Below are 13,770 nucleotides of genomic sequence, written 5' to 3' on the forward strand. Positions count from 1 at the left end.
TTGAGCATCTGCCTTCGGCTCAGGTAATGATCCCAGAGTCCTAGGATCAAGTCCTGCATCAGGCTCCCATTGAGAACCTGCTTCTCCCTCTGCCTATGTCTCTTTCTCATTGTGTCTCTCATGAATAAATAAGTAAAATCTTTAAAACAAAACAGTATGGTGGCACAAAAACAGGCACACAGATCAATGGAACAGAATGGAGAGTCTAAAAATAAACCCACACCTATATGGACAAGTAATTTCTAACAAAGAAACTGAGAACATACAATAAGAAAGGACAGTCTCTTAAATACATGGTGTTGGGAAAACTGATCAGCCACATGCAAAAGAATGAAACTAGACACTATCTTTTACCATACACCAATATTAACTCAAAATGGATTAAAGACTTGAATGTGAGACCTGAAACCATAAAGTTCGTAGAAGAAAATGTAGGTGGTAAGCTCCATGACATCATTAGCATTAGTTTGTTTTTAACATTTTATTCATTTTTTTTGTGAGAGACACAGAGAGAGAGAGGCAGAGACAGACAGAGGGAGAAGCAGGCTCCATGCAGGGAGCCCGATGTGGGACTCAGTCCTGGGAGGATCAGGATCATGCCCTGGGCCGAAGGCAGACACCAAACCGCTGAGCCACCCTGGGATCCCCTGTTTTGTTTTGTTTTGATGATTTTTATTTATTCAACAGAGCACAAGCAGGGGGAATAGCAAGGAAAGGGAGAAGCAGGCTTCCCAACAAGCAGGGAGCCTGATGTGGAGCTTGATCCCAGGACCCTGGGATCATGACCTGAACCGAAGCAGATCTTTAACCAACTGAGCCACTCAGGCACCTCTTAGCATATAGTTTTTGTGATCAGATTCCAAAGGCAACAGAAACAAAAGCAAAAATAAACAGGTGGGGCTAGATAAGCTAAAAGGTTTCTGCACAGTAAAGGAAACCATCGTTAAAATGAAAAGGCAACCTACTACCTGGGAGAACATAATTGGAAATAATACATCTGATAAGGGGTTCATATATAAAATATATGAAGAACTCACACAACTCAACAACAACAAAACCATTTAAAAATGGAGAGTAATAAATATTTCTCCAAAGAGGACATTCAGATGGCCAAAAGGTACATGAAGATACTCAACATCATTAATTTTTAGGGAAATGTAAATGAAAACCACAGTGAGTTATCATCTCACATCTGTCAGAATGGCTATTATCAAAAAGATAAGTAACAAGTGTTGGTGAGGAAGTGGAGGAAAGGGAACCCATGGACACTGTTGGTAGATTATAAGTTGGTGCAGCCACTATGGAGAACAGTATGGAGATTACTCAAAAAATTAAGAATAGACCATGTGATCCAGCTATTGAACTACAGAGTATTTATTTGAAGAATACCAAAACACTAATTTGAAAAGATATATATACCCCTATGTTCACTGCAGCATTATTTACAATAACCAAAATACGGGAACAACCTAGATGTCCATCAGTGGATGCGTGAATAACGAAGCTATAGCATATGTGTATGGCATATTACTGAACCATAAAAACATAACGAAATCTTGCTATTGGCAATAGCAAAGCTGGACCTTGAGAGTATTAAGCTAAATGAAGTAAGTCAGAGGAAAAAGACACAAATACTGTATGGTTTTGCTCATATGTGCAATCTAAAAAAAAAAAAAAAAGATACAGAAAACAGATCAGTGTTTGTTTACCAGAGAGGAAGGGGTTTGGGGTTGGTGGGGGAGTGAGGTGGGTGATAGGCATGAAAGGGGGTCCATGGTAGGGTGATGGATAGTAAGTAGACTTTTGGGTGATCACTTTATAGTGTATACAGATGTCAGATTAGTGTTATAGTTCTGATACTCCTAAAAAACAAACTACATCTACATCTCTGTTCTATTACACTCAGGTAACTGGCCCCTCCGGGGGTGACTCATTTATTCTTTATATTCTATACACCAACAACTATTCCCCTTCCTTTCCTTGTTGATCTTGGAGAGTATTGGAGTGATTCCTAAGTTCAGGAAATAGCAATAGGCATGATTAACACGGGGTCCAGGTTTTGTTTGTGCATGTATATGTGTCTTCCATTGTATTCTGAAACTCAGGCTCTCTGCATGGCAGTTGAGGATAAGATTGGAAGCTACTCAGTCCTGCTCTGGTTGATATCTAAATGGGAGAAAACAAAACACAACTGAACCAGCCATACACATGCCTTTATTTAGATCAACTCTTTTTCAGAATGCAGCCAAACTTATGAGTCAGACAGCCCAAAGTATCCAGCCCTCTTCCACTGAGCTAGTTTATCCCAGAGCAGGCCCATCCTGAAACAATGAGACAGAACCAAGTGCTAGTTTGGTCACTGTCCCGGGGTGGGAGAACATGAAGGCGATGTAGGACTCCAGCACAGGAAGTGCTGAATGCCATTGGCAAATGCCTCTGTGAACAGCCTAGAGCAAGCTAAGCTGAGGCCACTCAGATTCTGAGCAGACCTCTCAGCTGCGCTACAACTAGCTGGGCAGACAGACAGACACTTGCCTCTGTGTGGCAAAGGGACAAAACTGTTCTCCCTCATTCCTTAACTGAAGGGTCAGCGTGGGTGTGACAGGTGGACAGATGCCCTGAGGCCAAGTGGGAAGTGAAGTAGAGGAGGAACAAGACCGATGAGACGATGAGACGCCTGGAGGCTGGCTGGGGCTGGGGGGGTGGGGGGTGGTGGCAGTGCAGCTACTATGTCCTTTGAGGTAATTGGCTCTAGCTATATTGGATGAAATTGAAATCCTGAGTGATCTGTATGGCCTTGGATGAGGCCAGCTTGGTTCAGGCATACATGGTGAGCTGCAGCCACTGAAAGAGGAAGTCCCGAGATCAGAATGCAACCAAGAAAAGAGAGCCCAACCCGAAGGGTCTGATGGGGTAGAGGTAAAGGCACAGCCCCAGCATGCCGGACACTGTGAAGACTTTCTAAGAAGCAGTAGGTTAGGGCATGCTTCCCCAATTTCTACTAGGAAGTGTGTTTTCCAGCATAAAAGCTTCTTAGGATCTGAGTCCCCTTTGGAGCCTCCCCCCGGTACACAGTCCTTATGAGCCACATTCCCTGCTGAGCGTGTCTATGTTCCTTTCCTCTCCCATCCTTCCACCAGCATTTGGAAGTGAGGAGCACACAGTGCCTCCAGTCTGCCTCATTGACTCCTCCGCCCTGAATGTTAAGGTGCAGAGTGAATATACTGCTTCTATTAGGCTTTACCTCTAGAACGTTGAGCTTGATGATACCGTCTCCATCCTTGTCAAAGGCATTAAAAGCTCCTGTGTGGAAGAACGCACAGGCCAGAGGCCAGTTACAGGCTCACTTCCCCTCCAGCATCGGAACTGGTCTCTAAAGGACCGTGTGCGAAGTGCGGTCCTTCAGCGCCAAAATGTGCCAGGCAGAGTCTCGACAAGCACCCTCCCTTTACCAGCCCATTCCAAGCTCAAAGGGCCTTTGTCTTTGCTTAGCTTGGATAGGGTAGACTGGGAGATAGACTGAGATTCGTACCGCTGAGGCTGCCAGGCCCCAGAGCATGGAAGGGTAGCCCCCCACCCCCACTTACTGAACATGCCCTCCAGCCTGACAAAGCAGCAGATGAAGCTGTCGAAGTCGATGTTCATGTGCTTGTCTGCATACCGCATGGTAATGATGTCATAGAGCTGGCTGTTGAGGTGGAACCCTGTGGAGGGCAACATGGGGGAGGAGGAAGTACTGAGTCCTTAGGCCTGCATTCTATTTTTTTTAAAGATTTTATTTATTTATGAGAGACACAGAGAGAGAGGCAGAGACACAGGCAGAGGGAGAAGCAGGCTCCCTGCAGGGAGCCCGATGCAGGACTTGATCCCAGGACCTGGGGATCATGCCTCCGGAACCAAAGGCAGATGCTCAACCACTGAGCCACCCAGGTATCCCAGGCCTGCATTCTATTTTCCTGCTTCTCAGCCACTCTATGGCCTGGGGGGAAAGGAGAAACACTCTCTCCTTCCTTTGTCTCCCCACCCTCCAGTTGCTGCTTCCACCAGCCCTTGTCCATGTCCCCACCACCCACTTTCTTCCCCAGCACCTGCGTCATTGACTGCATTTCGCATCTCATAGCTGTTGATGGTACCAGATTGGTCTGTGTCATAGTGTTTGAAAATTTTCTGGCAATAAAAAAATTTGAGGACAGAGGTCATGCAGTAAATCCCTGAACTAAGTCTCCCCCGCCGCCCCCTTCACTCCCATGTTTCATTCTCTTCTCACCTGCCAGGCTTTAATCTTCTTCCAGAGGTGATGAAACTCTTGCAAGTTCAGCCTCCCAGAGCCGTCTGTCTGGAGGAAGGAGGTCAGGGCTACAGGGCACGCATAGTGAAATCCCCCTGCACTAGGAGGAGGGGTTCTAGGCAACTACAGGGAAGGTCACCACACAGGAAGGCTCTGCCCCAGACAGCCTCCCCAACCACCCTGTCCTGATATTTAACTCTCCCCTCCACGCCTCCACAAAGTTTGTGTCTGCTCTAAAACCCAAGGAGCCTGTCTCCTAAGGACTATTTTGGCTTGGGCAGGGCCCTAAGCAGAATCCCAGGCCAGAGGTGAGGGCAGAGGTTAGGGGCTGGTTACAACCCAATGTCCTGCCTAACTAGGCCTTCTCCAAAAGCCCCCTTCAGACCAGTGGCTTAGGACCTCAAGTCCTCGCTTAGGCACAAATTTGGGCCCCTCTTTCTGACTGGGCACCCCTCATTGCCTTGGCCCCCATGGGCTGCACAGGGATGGATGACAGAGAAACATGGTGGGGAAGGGTGGCGGGAAGGATACATCCATGAGAGCAATCATGCTACGGCAGGACTCCAGCGTGAACCCTTGGGTCTTCAGGTCCTTATCTGGGAGGTATGGAGAAGAGTGAGGAGCTTCCTTCAGATAATTGGACACCCACTCATGCCTGCCCATCCTCCACATACAGTTTGAGCCACTTACGTTTATTCACAACCATGTTAAGGATATTCTTGAGCTCATCTGCACAGACCTCCATATCCTGAGGTGGAAAGGAATAGAGAATAACAGTTCAAGAAGGCAGCACCCGATGGAGCAGAGGGGTTGCAAAACGAATCCCAACTGTCCATGTTGGTAAAGTCTCTGTCATTGCTATTCCGTCATGGGAAGCCGGGGCTTTTCCAAGGGAGACAGTGCCCTCAGTGTCCAGACTGCAGTGGGCAGCTCAGAGCAAAGAGACCTCTGAGCCCCCCAAGTGGATTTTGGTCTACAACCCAAGGCCCTGATTGGGGGATTCCCGAGCTACACATCCATATCGGCTGCTTCCACCTAAAGCTAAATGACCCCTACTGAACAATAATGAAATAACTGGTCATTTGAGCAGTTAATCAAGGAGAGGAGTCAGGGTTGGCGGTACTCACGTCGCCTGCTATCTGCCTAAAAATGTTCCGGAATTGCAGCTGCTCCTCACTCTCTTGGTCAGTATTGCCAGGCCGTGGCTGTGGAAGCACAAAAGAAAACTGGTTCACAGCAATCAGGGAGATGGGCAGACCCCATCCTTCAGGGCCGAAGGAGCCAAAGGGCCTAAAACAGCCCTAGGTGGCAGCAGGAGCTGGGGGCAGGACAAAAGCTTTTCTTTCTTAGTTGAGCCCAGTGAGCCAGAGTGAGAGCCTTCTGGACCGCAGTGACCCCCAGTGACATCCTAGCCAGAGGAGTTACATTAGCCATGCAGACATGGAGACAGCCCCCTTGGCCCTTTCCCCCACCCCCACCAGCTAGAGCCTTCCCCACTGTTTCGAATGTGACCTCCTCAACCAAATGAGTCCCAGAAGGACAAAGGGGACCAGCCCATTCTGATTGCTCCACCCACCCCTGTCAAAAGCTAAGTCCTCAGAGGACCCCCACTCCACTGCACGGACCCTCCAGCATAGAGAAGGTGGCCCTCGATTTGTCTGTGGACTCTAGTCCCTTAGCCTCACCTTCACTAAGCTTTATATGACCTCCTCTGCTCACTTCAATATAATATCCTTCTCTGGGCTCCGCAGGACTCCATTTCTGACGTCCACCTCCCTTTCAGCTACTATCCTTATCCTCTCATTGGCAAGAGCTCGAGGAGACCAAGAAATAGGAGTTGTTCTGTCTTGGGCTCTCTTAAGCTGATTGTGTCTCAGGCTTTGCCTCCCTTTTCCTTGACTGTTGTGGCTGGGGGCTCCAGCAGGCAGGTTCAGCCTGTCCTTCCCAGGCCTAGGACTGGCTTGGGATGGCTGCCAACTCCTAAGACACTCACCCAAGCAGCATCCCAAATTTTAGGAGAACTTGATGAGAAGAAAGGTCAATGGGATAAATCCAAACCTCCAGATGTTAAAGGGATACCCCACCCTACAACCCCTCCAATCCAGAGGATCCCAGGTGTGTGCTAGCCCCCCATTCATGCCACATGCTCAAAAACCTGTGGGGATTTCTCTGGCTTATCAGGGCTTGTTTTGTCTTTGCCCTCCTCTGATTCCTGGTCCACACCCAGTTCCTTGTTGCTGTTTGCTCTGTCCGAAACGAAGATGATGGGCTGGAGAGAAGAGGGAAGTGGGGAAGGAGTAAGAAGGAAGCAGGGATTACAGGCTGAGTGGGCACATGGAGGCAGCCTCCCTCCTGGAGCGGCTTAGTCCAGCGAAGAGGAAGAGAGCAGAGTTAGGAGCCGGTTTAGTTTAGTTCCTAAACCTCAGGCCGAGCTCTGTCCCTGCCACTAATGCGCTGTCTGTGACTTAAGGAAAGACGCTAAGTCTCTCTGAACCTCAGTTCCTTATCTCCTGATGGTAAAAGCTCTGGGGGTTAAGCAAGGCAGTTAGCACATGCGAAAATACTACGAATGTTAAAAGCAGTTTTCAAATATATTGTAGGCTTTTTTTTTCAAATGGAAACACTTCAGATTATTTTCCCCAGAAGCCCGATGTATATGAAGTCACTGAAAACAAGCTTCTCTGCTCGATGAAGAGGATAGAGCTTTTTTTTCCTCGGCACAGCCGTGTCACCCAAAGCAGCTGGGGAGGTACCTCCGAGGAAGCTCTATGACTCTGCAGAGGATGGGGTGAAACTGGGACTCTGTTTAGTGGCATGGTCAGTGGGTGAGAGATCAGAACCCCAGGCTGCAGGTCCAGCCTTGCCCTCACATACAAGAAATATCTTCTCTGGCCTCAGGTTACTCATCCATTTATGTGGATGATAAAACCTGCTTAACCTTTCCATAGGGCTCTTGGTGGGGTGGGGGCAGAGGAGGACCCATGAGATGCTGAATATATAACCATACTGCAAAAACATTCTAGATGCTGCACCAATATAAGGGATATTTTCAAGACAAGCTCATGCAAGTAAAGAGGACACAAAAAAGAGTAGAGAGCAGCAGCCATGCTATGCCGATTGGAGCTGGAGCCATACACCCCACAGGGAAAGCCCAAGAGGCTAAGCTGTTGAGGCTTGTGGCTGCAGTGCAGAAAGCAATGGAGCAGTCAGGGTCTCTCAAGGCAGGAAAGCAACTCGACCAGTTTCTGAATCCCCGTTTGCCTGTCCGTGCTATTCATCTAGCTCAGCACAAACGAGTAGACCTATGGCAATAAGCTCCTAGAACTTCGGTTCCTGGCAGGCCCCAAAGGTCCTGGCTTGCTCTGCCTTTCAAGCAAAGGGTCTTGCTCAAGCAGCTGATGCTTGTGGAGATCCTACAGCAAGTGTGGGTCACAGTTGGAGGGAGAATGTATGCCTGTGAACATGGTGTGGCCATGGGTCACCCCTGCCAAGGTACACATCTCCAGGCCCACATGTGGGTCTGGATAACACAGGCTTGGAGTTAAAGGGGTCTGAACAAGATTGGTGAGGGCAAGATACACGGGTTTAGAGCAGTTTCCCCACTCCCTATCTGTGTGTCCTTCGGCAAGTCTCTTCACTTCCCTGAATATTTGTAAAATATCTATAGAAGGGGAATAATAATAGCACCTACCTTGTAGATACTATTGTAACAGAAAACAATGTATGACTTACCCCTAGCACAGTGCCTAATATGTGGTAGGTGCTTGATCGATGTGATCGATGTCAGCTCTTATCTGTACCAGCATCAATACTTAGAGGACCTCTATGTTGGATCCTTCCAGAAACCACCTTAAACACTAACACCAAACCTTGTCTGATGGCCTATGGCTGCTACCTCATGGGCTTGGGGATGCCCAAAGTAGTCCTTTCTGGATGGCACTCTGAGTGGTCAAACCAAAATTCATCATTGTACACCCTGGTGACCACAGGAAAGTTATGGGGTAAATGGAGCAAAGATGTAGGAAGGAGTACGGATTGCTCAACAACTGTAATCTTGAATTCTAAAACCACACAAAGGGAACAGTGGCCCTGGTCCCAGATGAAAGCTTTGCTCTGTGGCCTCTGAGATGCTCTTAGCACACATGGTCACTTTGAGCAATAGTGTCCTTATAGCACAGTGGTTGTAACCAGGACACTTAGGAGGAGATCTTAGAGGCCCTGGTGAATCAGTAGATCATGGCAACCTCCCACGACCCCAAGAAGGGAAGTTGTCCAGGCAGTTCTCATTCCCTCATTAAACCAGTCAAGTTGGTGAGCTCCTCTGGGGCTATGGTGTTATGATCTCCTCCCTTTTCCCCAGTGCTACCTGGACACAGCATGCAGAGTCTATCGGGTCCCATGGCTTGGAGGAGCCGGTGTTTGGAATGAAAGGTCACTTGTCTAGAAGGGGATTTGGAACAGGCTTTATCTAGAACAAGAGCCCTGGCAGTGACTTAGCCTCTCTGGGTATCCTTTTCCACCCCAACACCAGCAAGCTAAGAAAAACAGAGGAGTGGGGAGCAGGCAAGGAAAAGAGAAGCAGGGGAAGGAGCAGTCCTGTCTACAGAACAGGCAGCTGGCATCTCAAGACCCTCTCCATGGAAACCCTCACACACCTATCTCACCATGGCCTGAGAAACAACCAGTTGCCACAACCCCCCAAGAATCAAGCCTTGTTTAGCAGAGCCAAAACCGCTCTGCGAAAGAAGGGGTGCTCCTTCTGGATTTTGCAAGAGGCCCATTTTCACTGGTTGGCCATCCTCTCCCTCCTTCATTGGAGAGGTGGGTTTGGTGGTTCAGAGCAGATTCTGGGGCCAGACTGCCTGGCTCCAAGTGTTGGCTCTGCCAATTACTGGCTCTGTGGCCTTGGGGAAGTGAGTTAATCTGTACCTTTTCTTCCTCTGAAAGTGGGGGTAATAACAGTACCAATCTCACAGGGGCGTCGTGAGGATTGAGTATATCCATGGAAAGCACCTGGAAGAGTGCCTGGTACATAGCCTTCACTTGGCCAGGGTTAGCCAACATTGATCCACACCCATAGCTGCAATGGGGTCCGGAAGGTGGGGCAGGATGGGGAGCAGTGAGGGAAGAGGCAAGTGTGGTACACATGCTGTCACACACACACACACACATACACACACACGCACAAACACACTCTGCTGTCTACCCACTCACCCGGTTACACCCACCTTGGCTTTTTTCTTTTTCTGCATAAGGAAAGGAAACAATAAATGCAGAATAAGTGAAAATCAAGTTTTCAGAAAACTCAGTGGCTTTTGGCTTCCTGTGACTTGGTATAGTTCTGGGGTCCAGAAATCTGGGCCACATAGAGCCAAAAGTAGTCTGGAGGGTGAAGAGAGGTGAGAATTCTCTAGGCCTGGAGACCGGCAGCTGCTCTCGTGGCTGCTCTGTTTTTACACTCATATCCTGGACACAGTCAAGGAAAGGGACCTTCTGGCTCATGTTTTGTATTTTTAAATGAACTTAGTTACTAAAACACAAAAAAAGTGGCATTACCTAAACTGGCCTGAAAATGATTTTTGTCTGACCTACAGAGTTTTGGGTTTTGTGTGTGTGTGTGTGTGTGTGTGTGTGTGTGTGTGTGTGTGTGTTCCTTTTTAAAGCAAATATTTAACATAGGTAGAGACTTAATATGGAAATCTAGGTTTAGGGATTTAAAAAATAAATAAAACTAGAAGGTCTGTCAGGCTGCATGGGCCTGCGACCCCCTGTGGCAAAAATCTGGGGAGCTGAGAGCAGCTGTCGCCTGTGCCCTCCAGATGCCACAGTCACCACCACTCCAGTATAGTCCATCTTATACTGAAGCTAAGTGTCAGTTGAGAATGGCAGGCAAATATGCCCGTGTAGGGCATCAAAACCCCTGCACCTGCCTGCCCTATTTAGGTGGCACACCAGCTCCCATAAGCTTCTGAATTTGAAATTCCTGATAAATATACTACCCTGATGACTAATGTTTAAAAGATAAGAACAGGGCTGCCTGGGTGGCTCAGTGAGTTAAGCATCTGCCTTTGGCTCGGGTCATGATCTCAGGGTCCTGGGATCGAGTCCCACTCTCCGGTTCCAAGTTCAGCAGACCATCTGCTTGTCCCTCTTTCCTCTCCATCTGCCCCCCCCCGCCCGCTTGTGCTCTCTCCAAATAAAATCTTTAAAAAACATAAAATAAAAGATAAGAATAGAACCAAATGCACTTAATACCCAAACCAATGTCCTGTGATAATTCAGAAAGCACTTGGTCAGGGTCAGGATTAGAACCCGTGAGTGTGACTACCCAGAAGACAGTTCGATGGGGCATTTGCTATCCTGTTATTGGCCCAAGTCACATGGAGCACAAAGAACTGCTTACAAATCAGAGCTCAAAGGCCCAAGGCAGTCACAAGCTTCCTCAATATAAAGACACACCGCATACGCCAACTCTGTGCTTGTAACTCTGGATCCACATACGTGGCAACAGGTCTCAGTATGGCGACTGGGGAAAGAGCCCAAGTCTGGGCTCCAAGAATCTGGATGTCAGTTCCAGCCCTGCCACTTATGAGCTCTGGGAACTCAAGGGAGCCACTTAATCCCCCTGAGCCTCTACTTCCTTGCTTGAATGCCACGGGCAATAATAACTTTATTACATCACAGAAACCTTGCAAGGATCAGGTGAGGTAAGGCATGTGAGAAGTACCTTGTAAGATATAAAGCACATAAATAATGGCCACCATTTGAGAGTCCATGTCATGCCAGACACTTCACATACATGATCTCATTGATTCAAACTTCACAAAAGCCTGGCGAGGCCCATAATATTATCCCCATTTTACAGAGTAGGAAACTGAGGGGTTATGCAACTTGTCCAAATCACCCAGCTGGTAGGTGGAGGAGGGAGGTTTTGATACCGACTCCAGAGCTGGTGTGTATTTTCCATAGCTGAGCCTGGCCCTCATAATCCAAGTTTCTCTTGCTGTCCCCTCCCCTCTAGCTGTTCAAATAGCTTCTCCCCTCTGTGCTTCCTTGCCCCTGGACTATGTGGCCCCAGTGCCAGGAGGCCTATTATTCCAGTCCTGACGAACAGAGATTGCAGGAACGTGGAAGTCTGCTCATCCCAGAGCAGTCACCCTATACCCACTCTCCCCTCCACCACCCTTCTGTCCCCTGCCTAGATCAGGGAAGGTGACCCCTGGACCTTTTCACATATAAGAACCAAACCACTCACCACTGGCCGATCCACAGAGATTGTATTTTCAACTTCCCTGTGAGAAACACAAACATGAGGGGGGTGGGTCTCAGTGTCACCAGGAGCAAGCAGGAAACACAGAGCGGATCTGCTCAGGTCACACAACTTCTCAGAACTGAGTCCAGACGGAGCTCAAAGGAACCCCAGGAACTAATATCTCCTACCACAGAACCCGCCCATGTGGGCAGCATCCCCAGCAGCCAAGGACACACACATGGGTTCTTACTGGCTTTGCCCAGAGCTCCCCAAAGTCAGACCCATGAACTCATCTACAGTAACCAAAAATGCAGAATATGGCCTTGCTGGCTTCCCTGGCCACGTCACCTAAAAGTTCTATCACCCCCTAATGCTTCCTATCCCTGTTCCCTATTTTCTTTCTTCCTTTCTTCTTATCACTTATCACCCTCTAACATACATATGTGTATTTTTCCTCCATGTATCCTTGTCTCATGCCAGAATGATAAGCTCAATGAGGGCAGGGATTTCTGTTTATTTCACTGCCCTGTCCTCAGTGCCTAGAAGAAGAGCACCTGGAACATAGTAGGTGCTCAGTAAATATCTGTGGGATGACAGACTGTCTAAATGAATGGAGGAGATGTGGCCAGTGGCTCAGGAGCAGAGGAAGAGGGGCAGCTGGTCAACATATCCTAGGACTCCTAGAGGGGACTGGTCCAGCTACCTCATGCCTCCAATCTCTGGGATGGGCCGCAGGGGCTTTTAGGGACAAGTGGGGAAAGTGGGGCTGACTCACTCAGAGAGGTTCCTCTTTTCAGAGAAGACCCGGAGGATGAATTCTCCCTCCTGGTGGGGCTCATAGGTGGAGGGCACAATGACATACTCGCTGGGAGGCAGGCGGAAGCGCTCAGACACCTCTCGCATGTTGATGTAGGTTTTGCTCCTGGCCTTGGAGGCGTTGTACAGGAAGAAGTCCTTCTGCAGATGCTGCTTGTTTCCATGCATCTGAGGGAGAGAAGGGCCAAGGGACTGAGATCCCTGACAAGGAAGTCCCATCCTGCTCACAGCACCCCCTCCAGGGGTCTCCTCCCAAATCCCTGGCCACCCAGTTCACAGTCGTGACCTACCTACTTCCGAGTCCCAAGGCCTCAAATAGCTCAATAACCCTGGAGCTCCCGACCCCATTTCCTCCTCCTTTTCTGTTGTGATTCAAAAGTGAAGGTCAAGTCTATCATTCCCCCACTTACCAGAACTGCTGCTGGTCAGCTCCAAATCACCTCCAGGTTGGGGAAGAACCCCAAGGAGGCAGGAGGGGCCTTGGCTGGAGTTTGAGGGAGGTGATTCCTCCAGTCACCCTCAGAATGTGTGTGTGAGTGTGTAAATTGTGAGTGCAAGAGCATATGAGTCTGAGTAAGTGTGTGAGCAGAAGTGAATAGGAATTCATGAGAGCATGTGTGTGACCATCTCTGGTGGGAAGGAGGAAAGGACACACCGGGACAGTGATAGTCGGGAGGTCATGCAGTACCCTGAGGTACTCTCTGGAGTTTGTGAGACAGGCAAGACCCCCTCCCCCGTCATAGTCCTGCCCTCAAACCCCACCAGGAAGCTTCCCGATGTGCCACTGATGGACACGGGACCCCTGGGCAATGCTGCACACACTGCTGGCCGCTGCCACTTCTATACCTCTTTGGGAACCTTGAAGAGAAACAGAAAACAAAGATGCTCAGATCCTGTGGATTTCACATCTGAACCGGGATGAAAAACTTGCAGGAAGGGAATGCTAGCAACTGTGGGGTGAATGCAGAAGTCTGATTTCCCATCTACCTATCTGGCCAGCCGCAGCCCCACTCCACCTGCCCCATCCTGGTTTTTTCCTACTTGTTACAAATATCTAAGAGATTCTGCCTCAAGTGGACCTGATACCAGGAGTTCTGGGGGTCACTGAGTATTGGGGAAGCCCTCCGAGCCCCTCCCTGCTGAGGAATGTGGGTGTTTCTTGGGCTGACAACCGTTAGGAACTGCACACCTCGTAGATGGCAAAGCCAATGGTGAAGAGGTTGGCCCCCAGCTTGCGGTCCTTCCGCCGGTTCTTCTGCATCAGGGCCACCAGGAAGCTGCAGATCACCTCGGAGTCGTCAGGGTCGTCGTCCTCCTCCAGGAGTTTCAGGCGGTACTGTGGGTTGGTCCAGAAAGTGTCTGTGCCCCCCAGGAAGGAAATGTACGTTCAGATCTGCCTCTCATAGAAAGGGCA

The 13,770-nt window shown here is 49.0% G+C and overlaps 1 protein-coding gene across 2 annotated transcripts in view; it reads right to left on the bottom strand.

Moving 5' to 3' along the window:
• Positions 1–2,196: 2,196 nt before the first annotated feature.
• CAPN3 (calpain 3) overlaps positions 2,197–13,770 on the bottom strand; it is a 54,113-nt gene continuing 42,539 nt past the window's right edge. Inside the window, exons 11-24 of one of the 2 annotated variants that reach the window (XM_041746537.1) lie at positions 13,546–13,715; positions 13,203–13,214; positions 12,316–12,524; positions 11,544–11,580; positions 9,517–9,534; positions 6,444–6,557; positions 5,416–5,493; positions 4,979–5,036; positions 4,820–4,884; positions 4,268–4,336; positions 4,089–4,167; positions 3,588–3,704; positions 3,245–3,303; positions 2,197–2,844 (exon numbers count right to left, since the gene is read on the bottom strand). In XM_041746537.1, coding sequence (XP_041602471.1) covers positions 2,818–2,844; positions 3,245–3,303; positions 3,588–3,704; positions 4,089–4,167; positions 4,268–4,336; positions 4,820–4,884; positions 4,979–5,036; positions 5,416–5,493; positions 6,444–6,557; positions 9,517–9,534; positions 11,544–11,580; positions 12,316–12,524; positions 13,203–13,214; positions 13,546–13,715 — 1,112 coding nt within the window. In that variant the 3' untranslated portion in view covers positions 2,197–2,817. The remainder of the gene's footprint in view (positions 2,845–3,244; positions 3,304–3,587; positions 3,705–4,088; positions 4,168–4,267; positions 4,337–4,819; positions 4,885–4,978; positions 5,037–5,415; positions 5,494–6,443; positions 6,558–9,516; positions 9,535–11,543; positions 11,581–12,315; positions 12,525–13,202; positions 13,215–13,545; positions 13,716–13,770) is intronic. The other variant, XM_041746538.1, reaches the window with a different exon arrangement.

Source organism: Vulpes lagopus, chromosome 2, assembly GCF_018345385.1.
Source record: "Vulpes lagopus strain Blue_001 chromosome 2, ASM1834538v1, whole genome shotgun sequence".
Taxonomy (NCBI): domain Eukaryota; kingdom Metazoa; phylum Chordata; class Mammalia; order Carnivora; family Canidae; genus Vulpes; species Vulpes lagopus.